The sequence below is a fragment of the Cuculus canorus genome, chromosome 12 (genome assembly GCF_017976375.1).
Source record: "Cuculus canorus isolate bCucCan1 chromosome 12, bCucCan1.pri, whole genome shotgun sequence".
In the NCBI taxonomy this organism is placed as follows: Eukaryota; Metazoa; Chordata; class Aves; order Cuculiformes; family Cuculidae; genus Cuculus; species Cuculus canorus.
Window position 1 is genome coordinate 8,028,336 of NC_071412.1, and position 13,073 is coordinate 8,041,408.

Sequence of the window (13,073 nt, forward strand, 5' to 3'; positions counted from 1 at the left end):
TGCAAAGCGATCTTCTATTCTGCTTGCAGATAAGGCTTTCCTGATGTTAATACTGTGCTTGGCATGGTATTACAAGAAATGTGTGAGCCATTCAGAATTCCCAAGTGAGCGGCAAGAATAATCAAAGGTCTGAAAACCAACATCTCCAGAGAGCAACCAAATGAACTGGTTCTGTGGGGGAAAGGTGACTGGAGAAGGGTGTGAGAAGTCTTCCAGTGTCTGAAAGGTTGACCGCCAAAAGGAAGGTAATAAATTGATCTCCAAGTCCAGCCAGGAGGTAATACATTTATATTGCAGCAAAGGGCAATTAAGTCACTCAGGTGACTTTTTCTTGACTTGCAAGTAAAATAAGACTAAATGGATTCCCCAGGAAAGCAGTGTTTAAGTAGTAACTGGACAGACATTTGCCAGTAGTAGTTCAGGGGGTGCTGATCCTGCCGTAGGGCACAGTTCTCTCTCCAGCTCCCTCCCAGACCTAAGTGCAGAGATACCTTGCAGGTCTTTGGGGGTCTGGCTCATTCCCTCCCCATGGTATATTAAAGGCTACCGAGCTGACTGCAGAGACAAGGGTATAAAACTGCTTCTAAAGCTCTAAATATTGTCTGCAGAAATGCAGAAAGTATTGCTGGTGCAAGGTAGAGGCAGTGGTATCTTTGTACTGCAGAGCCTGGGGCTGGCACAGCCTTTGCCCTGGAGGAAGGGGAGGAGAGGAGCGTAGGCATTAGTAGGGCAGAGGCTGTGCCGTCTGATCCCAGCCTCAGCCAAGGCAGGGAGAAGGTTGGCATGCCTCCTGCACTTTTAGCATGGCCAGCGGGGCTGGAAAATATCTCGTGCCAAGAGAGCAAACTGTTGAGCAGGCTGCTGCCCTTTGTCCCGCTGTCTGCAGAGCACTGAGCTCCAGGACATTCATATGCCTCCACACCCAGATAGCACGGCAGGCCTTGGGCTGGAAGCGAGCTCCATGGTCTCTGGGAAGAAAGGGGATATTTTCCTCCCATGGATGGTTTTCCCATGTCCCTGGGAAGTTTCCCACTCCCATATACAAGCAGCATAGGAGGAGCAGGGAGCCACAGGGCCCTGCTGTGCGGACACCTCTGCGTTTGAGGACTTGGCTCTGCTGCTTGGGCCACTTCTGATGCCGAGCTTCACATCGAAGGTCTCCCTGCCTCGTGCTGGCTGGTCCAGGACACACAGCAGCCTTGTGTTAGCAGGCTGCCTGGATAGCTCATCAGAACTGATCCCGTTGGGTTATTGCTTTGTCCTCTGGCATTTGTCCTCTTTCCACCATGCTGTCCTTGAGGATGAGTGTGTCTCATCCTTGATGTCTGTACTCAATAACCAAAACCCACCACAGCTTCATACAGGTGGTGTCTTCTTTCCTTTCAGTCAATACCGCAAATGGATTTGTCAATTATGATGTGAGTCGGCAGGATGCCTCCTGCATGGCCAGGCAGACTGGCCCCAACAGAGCACCAGGGGTGAGAGCATAACCAGCAGGTCAAGGGGAGCAGTTGTTCCTCCCTGTGAAGCACTAATGAGGTGACATTTGTGGAACTGTGTCTTGTTTTGGCCACACCAGCAGAGGAGAGATCTTGACTAGAGTCCAGCAGAGGATCATAAAGAGAGTAAGACGTTTAAGGGTATGGAGCACATGCCATACCAGGACAGACTGGAGCACAAACTGTGCAGAGGTGCAAAGAGGAACCATAAGAGATGGCAGGCACAAACTGCAACAGAGTTGGGTGTAAGGTAAAAATGGTTTGCCTTGAGCATAGTTAGCACTGGAGCTGGATCCCAGGGAGATGGAAATGTTATCCTTGGAGATTTTCAGGACTGGATGAGACCTTGAGCAGCGTGATCTAGCTTCAAAGGTAGCCTGCTCTGAACACGAGTTGGATGAGGTGACCTGCAGAGTTCACCTTCAACCTGACATTTTCCTCCATTTCTGTCTACTCCATATGCCTAAAGCTTTCCTAATGCAACGTCTGCCCCGATCGTCAGCTAAGAGCCTCCTCACCAAGATCTTCAGTGAATTCTCTTAGAAACTGCAGACCTGGCCAAACTAGATTGCTTTGTGCGGGATGTCCCCCCCATGTCTGCCTTCTGCTCCTTGTGCTTAGATTCTCCCTAGGACAGTTCACTATGTTCTTGGTGTGTATTGCATTTCCAAACAGAATAGGATCCTGGTCCACCATAGAGGATCACAGGGGCTACAGAAATACAAGAAGGTTTTTTCTTTTATGAAACCCTCCCTAATACTTCACCTTCTCCCTGGCTGCTCATGGTCTGTTGCTTTTGAGGTGCTGAGGTCCAAGGGCAGCTTCTTGTCATCTTCTCTTGGTGGAACGGCATTAAACCTCAGTGCATTCTAGCTGTGCTGCCACTTCTGAGCTTGGCAGGGAAGACAATGAAGGGGATTTTCTGACATCATCATTTCCAAATTACGGTGGCTTCAGGAACTCTTTGGCCAGTCTCCACCACAACTTGCCAGCTCCCAAACCCACGCAACTGGGAGGTGGAGCCTTGTGGTTGTAGTGGCAGGGGTACCGTGCATCGCTCTCAGAAGACCCAGGCAAAGGGACGGTTCAGCCACCACCCTCTGCTCCTGCTCTGCTGGGGACACGCTGCCCCTTGGTGAGTGACTCGTCTCCACCAGGACCGGGAGTTGAGAGCAGGGATAACCCACTCCCACTTGATCTCCTGAAATTCATCTGCTGCTGAGAAACTGGGTCTGTCCTGGGGTGGGAGCTGGAGATGTGCTTCCAGCTGTCTCCCAGCTAGAAGCAGTGGAGATGGGTGTTCTGCGGTGCTTACATTGAGCTGGGGCTGCGTGGGGACAGGAGCTGGCGTTGAAACCAGCTGAGCTGCGGGGTGGGCATAAGCAGGAGGGGGATGCTGACCACAGATGGGCAGCTTGCTGCATCCCTACCTACAGCTCCTCTCTCTGCTCCTATCCTACATTCTCAACCTACATCTCTCAGCCTTGTGCACATCTATTAGTATCCTGGTTACTCTGAGTTTGGTTTACAGTTCTGCCAGTGCCCTTCATCCTCTCTTGCACTGTAGCTCCTCCAAACTAGATGCCTCTCAACCAATTCTTTGCATCTGTGGGTTTTAAGACATCCTAGCAGGGGGGGCTGTGTGGAGTCATTGCTTTTACAGCTTAACTGGTAAAAAGTCAAGCATTAGGCAATGCCACATCCACTACCCCATGGGAGGTGCATGTCTCAGCCCAGCTCAATGGGTTCAGGAGTGAGAGGGGAGAGCCAGAACCCAGGTCTGCCTTTGCAGCGGGGTCTGTACCTTGCAACCTGGCTTTACAGGTGGATGCGTCGCGATGACAGCGAAGACAAATCAGACTGTGCAGAATGGAAGTGCCAAGGTGGGTGCAAGAAGAGTTCCAGGGCACCAGGTAGAATATACCAGCTCTGCCAGATAAAAACAAGTTGCATCCCACGTTGTCCCACTGTTCCCTTGTTATCTTTATATGGAGCTCTACCTGCAATAATATAGAGCTTGACCAAAGGGAAAGGATAAAATATTTTGCATGCTTGAAATTAAATATTTCCTTAAGGAAGGGCTCTTGGCTAACCAGTGCCTGTCTGCCCTGCACAGGAAAACGTGCTGCAGAGGGTCCTGCAGCTGCCGGTGGTGAGCTCGACCTGCGAAAGCCTCCAGCGGACCTACGCCAGCACCAAGGAGGCCCACCCGCTCATGGCCTCGGTGTGTGAGGTTTATGAGCGGGGCGTGCAGGGCGCCGGCGCCTTGGCCATGTGGAGCATGGAGCCCGTGGTGCGCAGGCTGGAGCCTCAGTGTGAGTCCATCCACCGGGGAGGACGTGGCAGGAGGAGGCATCAAAGCCTCCCTTGGTGGGACCACCACTAGTGTGTGGGAACCCCTGGCACCTCCCAGCAGCTTTTCTTACTATCCCACCTTCATGCTTTTGTCCAAGGCAGTTGCTGTGGCTAACGACCTAGCTTGCCGGGGCTTGGACCAACTGGAAGAGAAGATCCCTGCCCTCCAGTATCCTGTCGACAAGGTAAGTCACAAGTGGGGCAGCCTGGGACACTCTAGCCCCTCTGCAGAGCTCACAGGGTGTCTCTTCTAGGCTTGTTTCTTGATGGTGATGGGCTGCTCAGAGGGAAAAAGTGCATCTCCAAGCAAGGGCTCCTGCTGTCCCAAGTGGGTGGTTGGGACACTTCCAAATATAGGTCAACAGCATCCTATGTCCCATCCTTGCCAACTACCTCCAGCTCAGGCTGGAAAGAGCTCTTATGCCTCTCTTGGGGCTGTCTGCTAGCATGGCTGTGGCTGGAGTACACATGGTCCCTCTGGCTGTCCCGTGCCACCCTGAGCACACCAGGAGGGCTGTTCTCCATCTCTCTACCCACAGCTTGCATCTGAACTGAAGGATACCATCTCCTCCCCCATCCAAAGTGCCAAAAACACTCTTGGCAACTCCATGGATAAGATCATGGAGCTGGCGGCAGAAGGTTACGAGGCCACCAAGAACACTGTGGAAACAACAGCAAGGTACACAAGGAGGAACTCGGTGAGCCAGATGGCAGCTGCAGGGGTCGACACAGCCCTGGGAGGGCTGGAGAAGCTGGTGGAGTACCTTCTGCCAGAGGAGGATGAAGAAGCAGGTAGTCCTGATGCCCACGTCCCACCCGAAGGTGTCTGGGGAGGGTCAGCCACATGTCGGGTGGTGCCTCACTCACGTGGCGGGAGGAATTCCCTGGATTTTTGCTGCCTAGGAGGGTTGTCCCACCAGGACATAACCCTGCCACTGCTATTCTGTGATCCTCTTCCTTTAGATCAGAAGCCCAAAGAGCCATGTGGGGCAGTAAAAGTCTCCCAGCAGCAGTCCAGTGCTCCCAGCACTCCCAGTTCTCCCAGCACCCTGGGCCGGATCGGTGCCTTGGTTAACACTGTCTCCCACCGCGCTTACCAGCAAACCACTCAAGGCCTCCAGCACGCCAAAGCCAAAGGGCAGAAGATTATCATCTGTATCCCCATCCTGGTGAGTGCCAAAACCCGCCCACCAGCCTTCCTGCTCCTCCACACCCTCTCGGGGACCGATTCTGCTTTCGGAGGAGATATTTCAGGCAACCAAGAGCAGAGTGTTGGGCGCTGTTGGTTTCCCCCACTCAGTGGGACAAGCAGGGGCCAGCAATTCCCGCAGCGTGTTCACACACAACCTTGTACTGTGTTAGCAGGACACGTTATTTTTAGCCAGCTCCCAGTGTCTATTGTTGATTTGTGGCCTTGCCATAACATCCTCCCTAAAGCAAAAAGATCCTCCAGGGGCCTGGAGAGCAAGGGGAGAAGGAGTCGCCCCTCCTCTCCCACCCAGCACTGCAATGGGAAGCCTTTCCCTGCCCTGTGCCAAAATCCCAGAGCTCCCGACTGCCCCAGGGATTTCTTCCCCCATGGCTAAATGAACCCTGCTGCTCCCCCATGGCTAAATGAACTGTGCATCACCAGGGCCCCCTCAGGCTGAGCAGGATGGGGTGCATGGATCCTGCCAGCTCCTCCCCAGTGGTGACTTTTGCTCCCCTTCCAGGGCAGCCTGGCCAAGCCCAGCACCTCTGAGGCACCACAAGTCCACAGTGATGGGCAGGGCACCACCACCGGCTGGTTGAGTCGGCGGCAGAGCAAGGTGCCAGAGCAGAAGCAGGAGAAGGTGGGGAAGAAAGATGACACCACCACCAAGGAGGTATGGAGCAAATGGGGAACAGCAAGCCAAGGGTGCCCCAAAGCATCCTCCTACCCACAGACCATGCCAGCATAAAGGATGCTTGCCCTACACCCCTGGGGACCAGCACCCCATCCCTGCTGTACCCCAGCAGGAGCTGCAGCTTGGAGGAGGTGAGGAAGGGTTGGCAGGGGGCAACCCCAGCAGCCCCCTTCTCTATTCCCCTCAAAGCTGGGGGCTGTGGGCAGCCTCTGCACTGGGCAGGGTCACCCTGCCTCATTTATTCACAACTCCTTTGCTGCTGTGGGGTGTCAGTGCCGAGTGTCCTGCTGAGCCCCTGAACACCACCGAAAAATCCCACCCTCCTGGTCCCAGCAGCAAGGAGCAGAGGGAGCCTACAGGGCTGGGAATGGTCCCAGCGTTGGCTCTGCTGGGACACAGGGACAGGAAGGAGTAGGTCGGGGTTGCTGCCCTTTGCCTCTCCCTGCAGCGGAAGCACAGCCCAGGGCAAGGGGACCCTGGGGGCTTGGGAGCAGAGGGAGCCAGAAGGAGCAACCCTGCTGCGGTCGCTTTTGCAAAGCAGTGAGTCGAAGGCACTCAACCTTCGAGCTGCAGACGGGACGGGCAGCCCAGGGCCACCCCTGTCCTGTCCAGAGGCGGTGGGACCAGCAGCGGAGCTGGTTTCTCTCCACAGGCAGGGGACAGCCCTGGGCTGGTGGGCAGCGTGGCACACAACCTGCAAAGCGCCTGTGCCTCTGGCATCTCCAGTGCAAAGAAGGTCCCATCCGTGGCCTGGGACGCGGCAGAGGGGATGATCCTCTTCAGCCCCCGCAGGCTGTCTAAGGCCTTGGAGACGGTGGATGCTCTGGGAGGGACACTCATCAGTGCCCCCAAACACCTGCTGGGCACCCTGTACAGCTACGTGCCGGTGAGTTTGTCCCCAGCCAGGTCCTATCCATCTCCAGTAAATCCCACTTTGCCCAGCCTCCTCCCATGAACACCCCATAGCTCCAGGCAGTACCAGGAGGTACCAGGATGGGGAGATGGGGTGCCGTTGGGAGACCTCAGGCCCAGCCTCCTCCTGAGCATCCCCCAAGCTGTGAGGGTGAGTTCCCCCATACAGTCAGCAGGTCAGCCAGTGGTAGCACCCTCACAGACTTCATGCCCAAACCTGGTGCAACCACAAATTCCTGGAAAGGTGAAAGTCCAGGCTGATAACGCGTTCCCTCTCCTTTCCCCTACTCTGCTGCTCCCCTGAGAGCAGCTGCCCAGGGACTACAGCTGACCACTCCCCACCACTGACAAACTCTCTAAGGGCAAATTGGCTTGTCTTGAGGTCCCTCTAGTTTTGGGGGGACTGTAGCACAAGGAGAGCAGGACTGGCAGGCAGGTACAGCCTCGGTGGATGCTCACCCCATCTCTCAGCTCCGCAGGCAGTCAGTGAAGGAAGAGGAGGCAGCCAAGGGCAGCAAGCCCAGCCCCGAGACAGAGAAGAAGGAGGAGGATGCCAAGCCTGCCACCCCGCCCCCCGAGGAGAAATCCCAGCTGAGGGGTGACTGGCGACTGTACCGTGGCCATCACCCCCTCTCCTTCCTGGGGCTCGAGGACCCCCTCTTCCTGCGGCACAACCTCTATCGCGGCCCTGCCTTCGAGCCCGAGTGCCCCCTCCCACGGAAATCCGCCTTTGCCCCCTACAACAGGCGAGTGAGCGAGGGCTCCTACCGCTTCAGTCCCGACGCCATGTACAACCGGGCTTACTACACCAACTTCTACAGCCCTGCCTTCAAGAAGGACTGAGCTGGTGGGGAGGATGAGCGCATCCCAACCCCACTCTAATCCCCCCCAGCACACTTTGCCCAGGCCCTCGCCAGCTGCCCGCACACACCTCTGTACTGGGACAGGAGCTCAAAGTGGTAGACGTGCCACGGGATGTCTTCCTCTGGAGTGCATTGGGGCCAGGATGAGGGAATAAAGGCAGTCAAAAGCCTTGGTGGTAGAAGGAGAAGGTAGGGCGAGGTTGAACCAGAGGGGACCAGAGAAGCAAGGGACATGCAGGAAAAGCGGTGAGAGCCAGAAAGAAAGGGACCAGCCAGGCCTGGCACTGGGCTGCCCTGGTCCCCGTTGAGTAGACAGTGTGGACTTACATTGAGAACAGTGCTGAGACAGAGAAGGGAGGACGAAAAAGCCATCAAACCACTATAGCAAACCTGGTTCCCCATTCTTCCTTCCTCCATACCCCCTCGCAGGGGCCATCCCTGGCCACAGATTGCTCTTCTATGGAGGAGCTGAAGGTCCCCACCAACTTGCAGGACTCACGAGTCAGAAATCCCTGGGCACCCACCCCCAGCTGATGGTGGGACAGATGGTAGAGTCAAGAAAAAGACCAATGAAAACAGGTGGAGCTTCTGGAGCCCCTCTGTCCTGCAGGACCATCTGGCTTCCCGCAACACCTTATTGTATTCACTGCAATAATAAATCTTCCCGGCCTGCCACTCATACCATTCGCTCAGCTGCTTTGCACTACCAGAATGAGGGAGCAAAGTGGGGCAATCCATCCAGCTCAAGGCTGAAGGAGTGGGTACGGGAAAATTGTCATTGAGTCGCTACCACAGAGTCCGGGGGTGCTCATGCCCAGCACAGTACATGCAGTACGTGTCTCTTCCCATGCCTCCAGTACGAATTCACAGCCCCAAGGAGCCAGAGGCTTCCTGCCAAAGACAATTTATTGCGTTTCCAGAACACAGCAAAGGAATCAGTGTCCATACCGCATGCACAAGCCCTCTTCCAACACAGTGCTTTCCCAGGCGCACCAGGAAGGGTTTGGGGAGAGGCAGGGAAAACCTCCCAGCAGCAGAACAGTTCAGCGATGAGCTTGGCGACCCCTTTCCCCATCTCCCTTTCCTCCCAGGGACAGGCAGCCCTACAGAAGCAGCAGCTTGGGAAGCCACACAGTACGGTTCCACACCCTGGGAAGAAGCCACAGGCCTGTGTTTTCCCAAGCACAGCCCGTACAGTGCTTCTTGCACAAAGGAAACTGCTATGGTCACTGAAAGGCTGTGGGAGAGAGGACCACGAGCAGAATGGTTCAAAAGCAAGGTGGGTGGGATGGGGACCTCACTAAGGTCCTCAGGGGTCAGCTGGTGCCACAGGCTCTGGGACACTCAGACACGGTGATGTGCACATGGGCTCCCTGCTGGAGAAACGTCCACATTGCCAGCTCGTAGGTTCTCCAAGATTACCAGAGAGGACTCTGACGAGTATTAAATAGGAATAAAAATCCCAGGGTGGGAAGACGTGACATTGAGCTGGGTGGCCATGCAGAAGCAGCGTGTCCTCTCTGCTCACTGACAGCCCAGGTAGCTCCTGCTGAAAGAGCTGAGGATGATGCTGCCTGGAGGTGCAGCAAGATCATCTGGTGTTTTCCAGCACTAGAGGCTGGAAGGAGAAAGGAGGAGGCACCTGAAAATCTGGTACAGCAAATAATAGAGATTTTGCCCCACAACCTGTCCCACCATAGAGACAACAGCTCTACAGGTGGGAGCAGAGGAAGGCACTATATTCCTCAGCTGCACTGGCAATGTATGGCAGGAGATCCAATCTCTGAGGTTAGGAGGGCAGCAAGGAACCTACCGTACTTATGGAAGCACACACCATCTCCATGGGCACCCAGAGTGGAGGCTCAGTCCAGCTGGGCAGCACCGAGAAAAGCAACACCTAGGCTGTATCTCAGAGGGAGTCTGTTCGCTTACGGGCAAACACAGCCGACATGGTCTTGACGATGCCACGGATCCCTGTACCCTTTTTCAGTGCCAGTTTGGTGTCAGGGATGCGCTCAGCCAGTCCATGGAAAACCATGAGGGCCCCATGATAAGCCTCGGCTGCAGAGACCTCATAGAAACCACAGTCTAAAGAGAGGGCCAAGAGCCGACCCTCCTCACTGGACACTACCCTTTGGTGGTGTAGGTCACGTTTGTTGCCCACAATGACAATGGGCACCTTCTCCTGGCTCTGCCCCTCCTTGGTCGCTTTGATGAACTGGATTTTGAGGGGTAGGATGTTGAAACTGGCACGGTCACAGATACTGTAGACCAGGACAAAGCTGTCTGCCCACTGGATTCGCTTCTCCTCTGAGGATCCCTCCTCCGCCTGTTCCTGCGGAAAGAGACACGTAAGGTTTCTTTACCCAGCTCCTGCCTGCTAGCACGAGTCATGGTGATCATGAACCCTTTGGGATTGGAGCAGCTACTGAGCAGCAGCAGAAAGGCACACAGGAAGAGTAGTGCTAAAGAAGGCAGAGTGGGACCCGGCAGACCTCACCAAGGGGTCACAGTTTGGGCTTCACTGCGCTCACCTGATCACCCAACAGGCAAGCACTGCAGGCTGGAAGTGATAACAGCGTGGAGACCCGAGAGCAGCACTTGCATTTTGTCAGCAGAGTACTGTGCTCAGTCCAGGCCGATAACATGAGTGCTTCAGCCCCAACGTCCTCAGTCATGGGACCATGGTCTACAGTGACTACTGCTACCCTGCCAGCAACGTCACTGTCCTCTGCTCTGCAGGCAAGAAGGGTTTAGCTGCCTACAAAACATCTGACGCAAGAGTTTTGCCTATGCCTATGGTTCACTCCGTGTAACTTTTAGGAGAAGGATTTTTTTCTCGCTAGGGTCAAAACAGGTGATGGGAGAGGAGCCCCCTCACCTGTGAATTAGGGACATCCCAAATGTGGAAAAGAATCTCTCGGCCGTCCACGGTCAAGTTGTGGCTGTAGATGAATTCTGACAAAAAAAATGAAAACAAAAATGGTCATCTTCACAGAGCTACCAAGAGATAGATAGCTCCCTCAACCCAGGTGTTCTGGGGACAAGCCTGCTGTGTCCACCCTGGGGGACCATGCTCTGCAAGGCAAGGTCTGGGGGCTCTCTTCGTATAGCAACAACCACATGGAGCATGGTGGTCTCCAGGGCTGTGACGACTCCAGCCTACCTCCACCCAGGTGTTCAGTCCAGGCACACTGGTGCCACCAGCTGCCATCCAGGACCCTTCACACCCCAGAGTAGTAGTTCCAGAGTGAAGGGAGGGGTCACTGAATAAATGCAATCATTGAGACCCCCAGGAGCAGGCAAAGGCTCCGGAGAAAGGCAGGAGAGGATGGGAAGCAACAAAATCCCATGAGTACAAGAAGGGTGACCTCCCAACCCCAGTCCCTAATGGAAACCAGCCTGGCCTGGGCTGGTACTCACCCATATCTCCGTACTCCCCGATAAAGCGTCGGGTGAGGAAACGCACAGTCAGAGCTGCAGAGGGAAGAGCAAGAATCATCAAAATAACCCTAAACCTGGAGGACTGACCCTTTTAAATCCAGAGCAGAGTCAGGCACTATTTCCCTGTAAAGTCCCAGGAGGAGCAATGACCTCCGGTTTTCCAGCCCTCAGCCGGTCCGTGAGCAGAGGCACAGCACTAATGAGAGCATCAACAAATCACAGCTCAGTAGAAAACACCTTCTCCCCACCTGCTGCTTGAAAGGTTGTGCTCAGCTTCCCCACCTCAAATCACCACCACACCTGAAAGCTCAACCCCATCTCACCAGCTTTCTCCACAGAGCTGGTCTCTGCAATTTGTTCTCCAAACACTGCTGCAGTTTTCAGCCTTTCCGAGAGGGAAGAAACAGATTTCCTTCCCTGGAGTGCCCTGCTCCCATCTCACAGTCAGTTCTTACCTGATTTCCCCACGTTGTCTGCTCCCATAACGAGGACGTTTGCTTCCATCTTCAGGGTGGTGGGGCTGGGCACCTCCATGAGGGCAGGGTGGTCAGGGGTGAAGCTGGCGCTCCGGCGCAGTGGGAGCCGAAGCCCCATGCCAAGCGTGGCCATGCCTCATCGGCGGTCCCAGCAGCGTCTGTGACTCGTCTGTGCAGAGCCGAGGAGCCAGCGCTTCCCACGACACCCAGGGGACCCGCAAGGGCCACGGCCCTCCCTGCAGCTGCAGGGGCGGTGCAGCCACAGCTGCAAGCAACAGATGAAAAACTTGGTTATCGGTCAGATTGTCCCAAACATACATCAGTGCCCAGAGCCAGCCCTTCCATCTCCCAGCGTGGCAGGCGGCCAGGAAGGACCAGCTGTCTATACTGGCTGCTCTGCAAGCTGCATCCCAAGAGGCTGCCCACACCACTACCTCAAGCACCAGTACCAGAAGCCCCTTGTCCCTCCCCAACAGTGATTGTGGGAATGTCTGTGAGGAGTGGTGGAGTGTCTCACAAGTGATAGAGTCTCTTGTAACTGATAGAGCATCTCACGAGTGATGGAGCATTATTTACAAATAATGAAGCATCTCACAAGTGACGAAGGATGTCACTAGATAGGGAGTATTGTGAGTGACGGAGTACTGTCGACAAGTGATGGAGCATCTCACAAGAGATTGAGTCTCGTGAGTAAGTGAGTGAGTGAGCGAGTGAGTGTCTCACAACTGCTGCAGCATCCCATGACCGATGCAGTCTCCTGTAAACAATGGAGCATTTCACAAGTGATGGAGCATCTCACGAGTTGCAGAGCATTGTCTCTCAGATGGTGGAGAGTCTCACAAGTTGTGAAGCATCCCACGAGCGATGGGGTCTCCTGTAAACGATGGAGCATCTCATGAGCAATGAAGCATCTCACAAGCAATGAAGCATCTCACGAGATACAGTCTTCTGTGCCTCTCAAACGATGGAGCATCCCATGAGCGATGGAGTCTCCTGTAAGCAGTGGAGCATCCCACAAGCAGCAGGGTCTCCTGTAAACGATGGAGCATCTCACAAGTGATAGATCACCTCAGGAGAAAGAGTCTTGTGAGTGACCAAGTGCTTCTCAAGCAGTGCAGCACCCACGAGAGGCAGGATCTCCTGTAAGCGATAGAACATCTCACAAGTGATGGAGTGTCTCATGAGATACAGTCTCATGAGTGACCAAGTGCCTCTCAATTGCTGGAGCATCCCAGGAGTGGTGGGGTCTCCTGTAAAAGATGGAGCACCTCACTTGTGACGGAGTCTCCTGTAAACGATAGAGCATCTCATGAGCAATGGGGTCTCCTGTAAATGATGGAGCATCTCATGAGCAATGGGGTCTCCTGTAAACGATAGAGCATCTCATGAGCAACGGAGTCTCCTGTAAACAATAGAGCATCTCATGAGCAATGGGGTCTCCTGTAAATGATGGAGCATCTCATAGTGGTGGGGTCTCTTGTAAAGAATGGAGCACCTCATGACCAATGAAGCATCTCACGAGATACAGTCTTGTGAGTGACCAAGTGCCTCTCAAATGCTGGAGCATCCCACGAGCAGCAGAGTCTCCTGTAAATGATGGAGCATCCCACGAGTGGTGGGGTCTCTTGTAAACGATGG

General features: G+C 54.7%; 2 protein-coding genes across 3 annotated transcripts; one reads left to right on the forward strand and one right to left on the reverse strand.

The window, feature by feature from the left end:
- Positions 1-2,514: 2,514 nt before the first annotated feature.
- On the forward strand, positions 2,515-8,173 carry PLIN1 (perilipin 1). 2 transcript variants are annotated; one of them, XM_054078123.1, is made up of 9 exons: positions 2,515-2,634; positions 3,324-3,412; positions 3,616-3,814; positions 3,957-4,039; positions 4,394-4,646; positions 4,818-5,023; positions 5,567-5,719; positions 6,393-6,626; positions 7,124-8,173. In XM_054078123.1, exons 2-9 carry the CDS (start codon positions 3,338-3,340, stop codon positions 7,493-7,495), a joined length of 1,575 nt encoding a protein of 524 aa, XP_053934098.1. In that variant the 5' UTR covers positions 2,515-2,634; positions 3,324-3,337; the 3' UTR covers positions 7,496-8,173. The 2 variants fall into 2 exon arrangements, with proteins under 2 accessions (XP_053934098.1, XP_009559688.2); XM_009561393.2 differs by having other exon boundaries at positions 2,520-2,634; positions 3,324-3,382; positions 7,124-8,171.
- Positions 8,174-8,295: 122 nt separating this feature from the next.
- On the reverse strand, positions 8,296-12,521 carry LOC104059691 (ras-related and estrogen-regulated growth inhibitor-like protein). Its single transcript, XM_009561394.2, has 4 exons — positions 11,415-12,521; positions 10,939-10,992; positions 10,397-10,473; positions 8,296-9,850 (listed from the first exon to the last, which is right to left on the reverse strand). The coding sequence occupies exons 1-4, from the start codon at positions 11,566-11,568 to the stop codon at positions 9,425-9,427; spliced, it is 711 nt and encodes a 236-aa protein (XP_009559689.2). The 5' UTR covers positions 11,569-12,521; the 3' UTR covers positions 8,296-9,424.
- Between the last annotated feature and the right edge of the window lie 552 nt (positions 12,522-13,073).

Bases quoted from the DNA above. Each gene is read 5' to 3' on its own strand.
- LOC104059691 (XM_009561394.2), bottom strand. From the start codon at position 11,568: ATGGCCACGCTTGGCATGGGGCTTCGGCTCCCACTGCGCCGGAGCGCC. The intron at 10,993-11,414 runs GTAAGAACTGAC...TTCCCTCTGCAG, and splicing joins AGACAACGTGGGGAAATCAG to CTCTGACTGTGCGTTTCCTC. The intron at 10,474-10,938 runs GTGAGTACCAGC...TTTTTTTGTCAG, and splicing joins CGGGGAGTACGGAGATATGG to AATTCATCTACAGCCACAAC.
- PLIN1 (XM_054078123.1), top strand. From the start codon at position 3,338: ATGACAGCGAAGACAAATCAGACTGTGCAGAATGGAAGTGCCAAGGTG. The intron at 3,815-3,956 runs GTGAGTCCATCC...TGTCCAAGGCAG, and splicing joins GCGCAGGCTGGAGCCTCAGT to TTGCTGTGGCTAACGACCTA. The intron at 6,627-7,123 runs GTGAGTTTGTCC...CCCATCTCTCAG, and splicing joins CCCTGTACAGCTACGTGCCG to CTCCGCAGGCAGTCAGTGAA.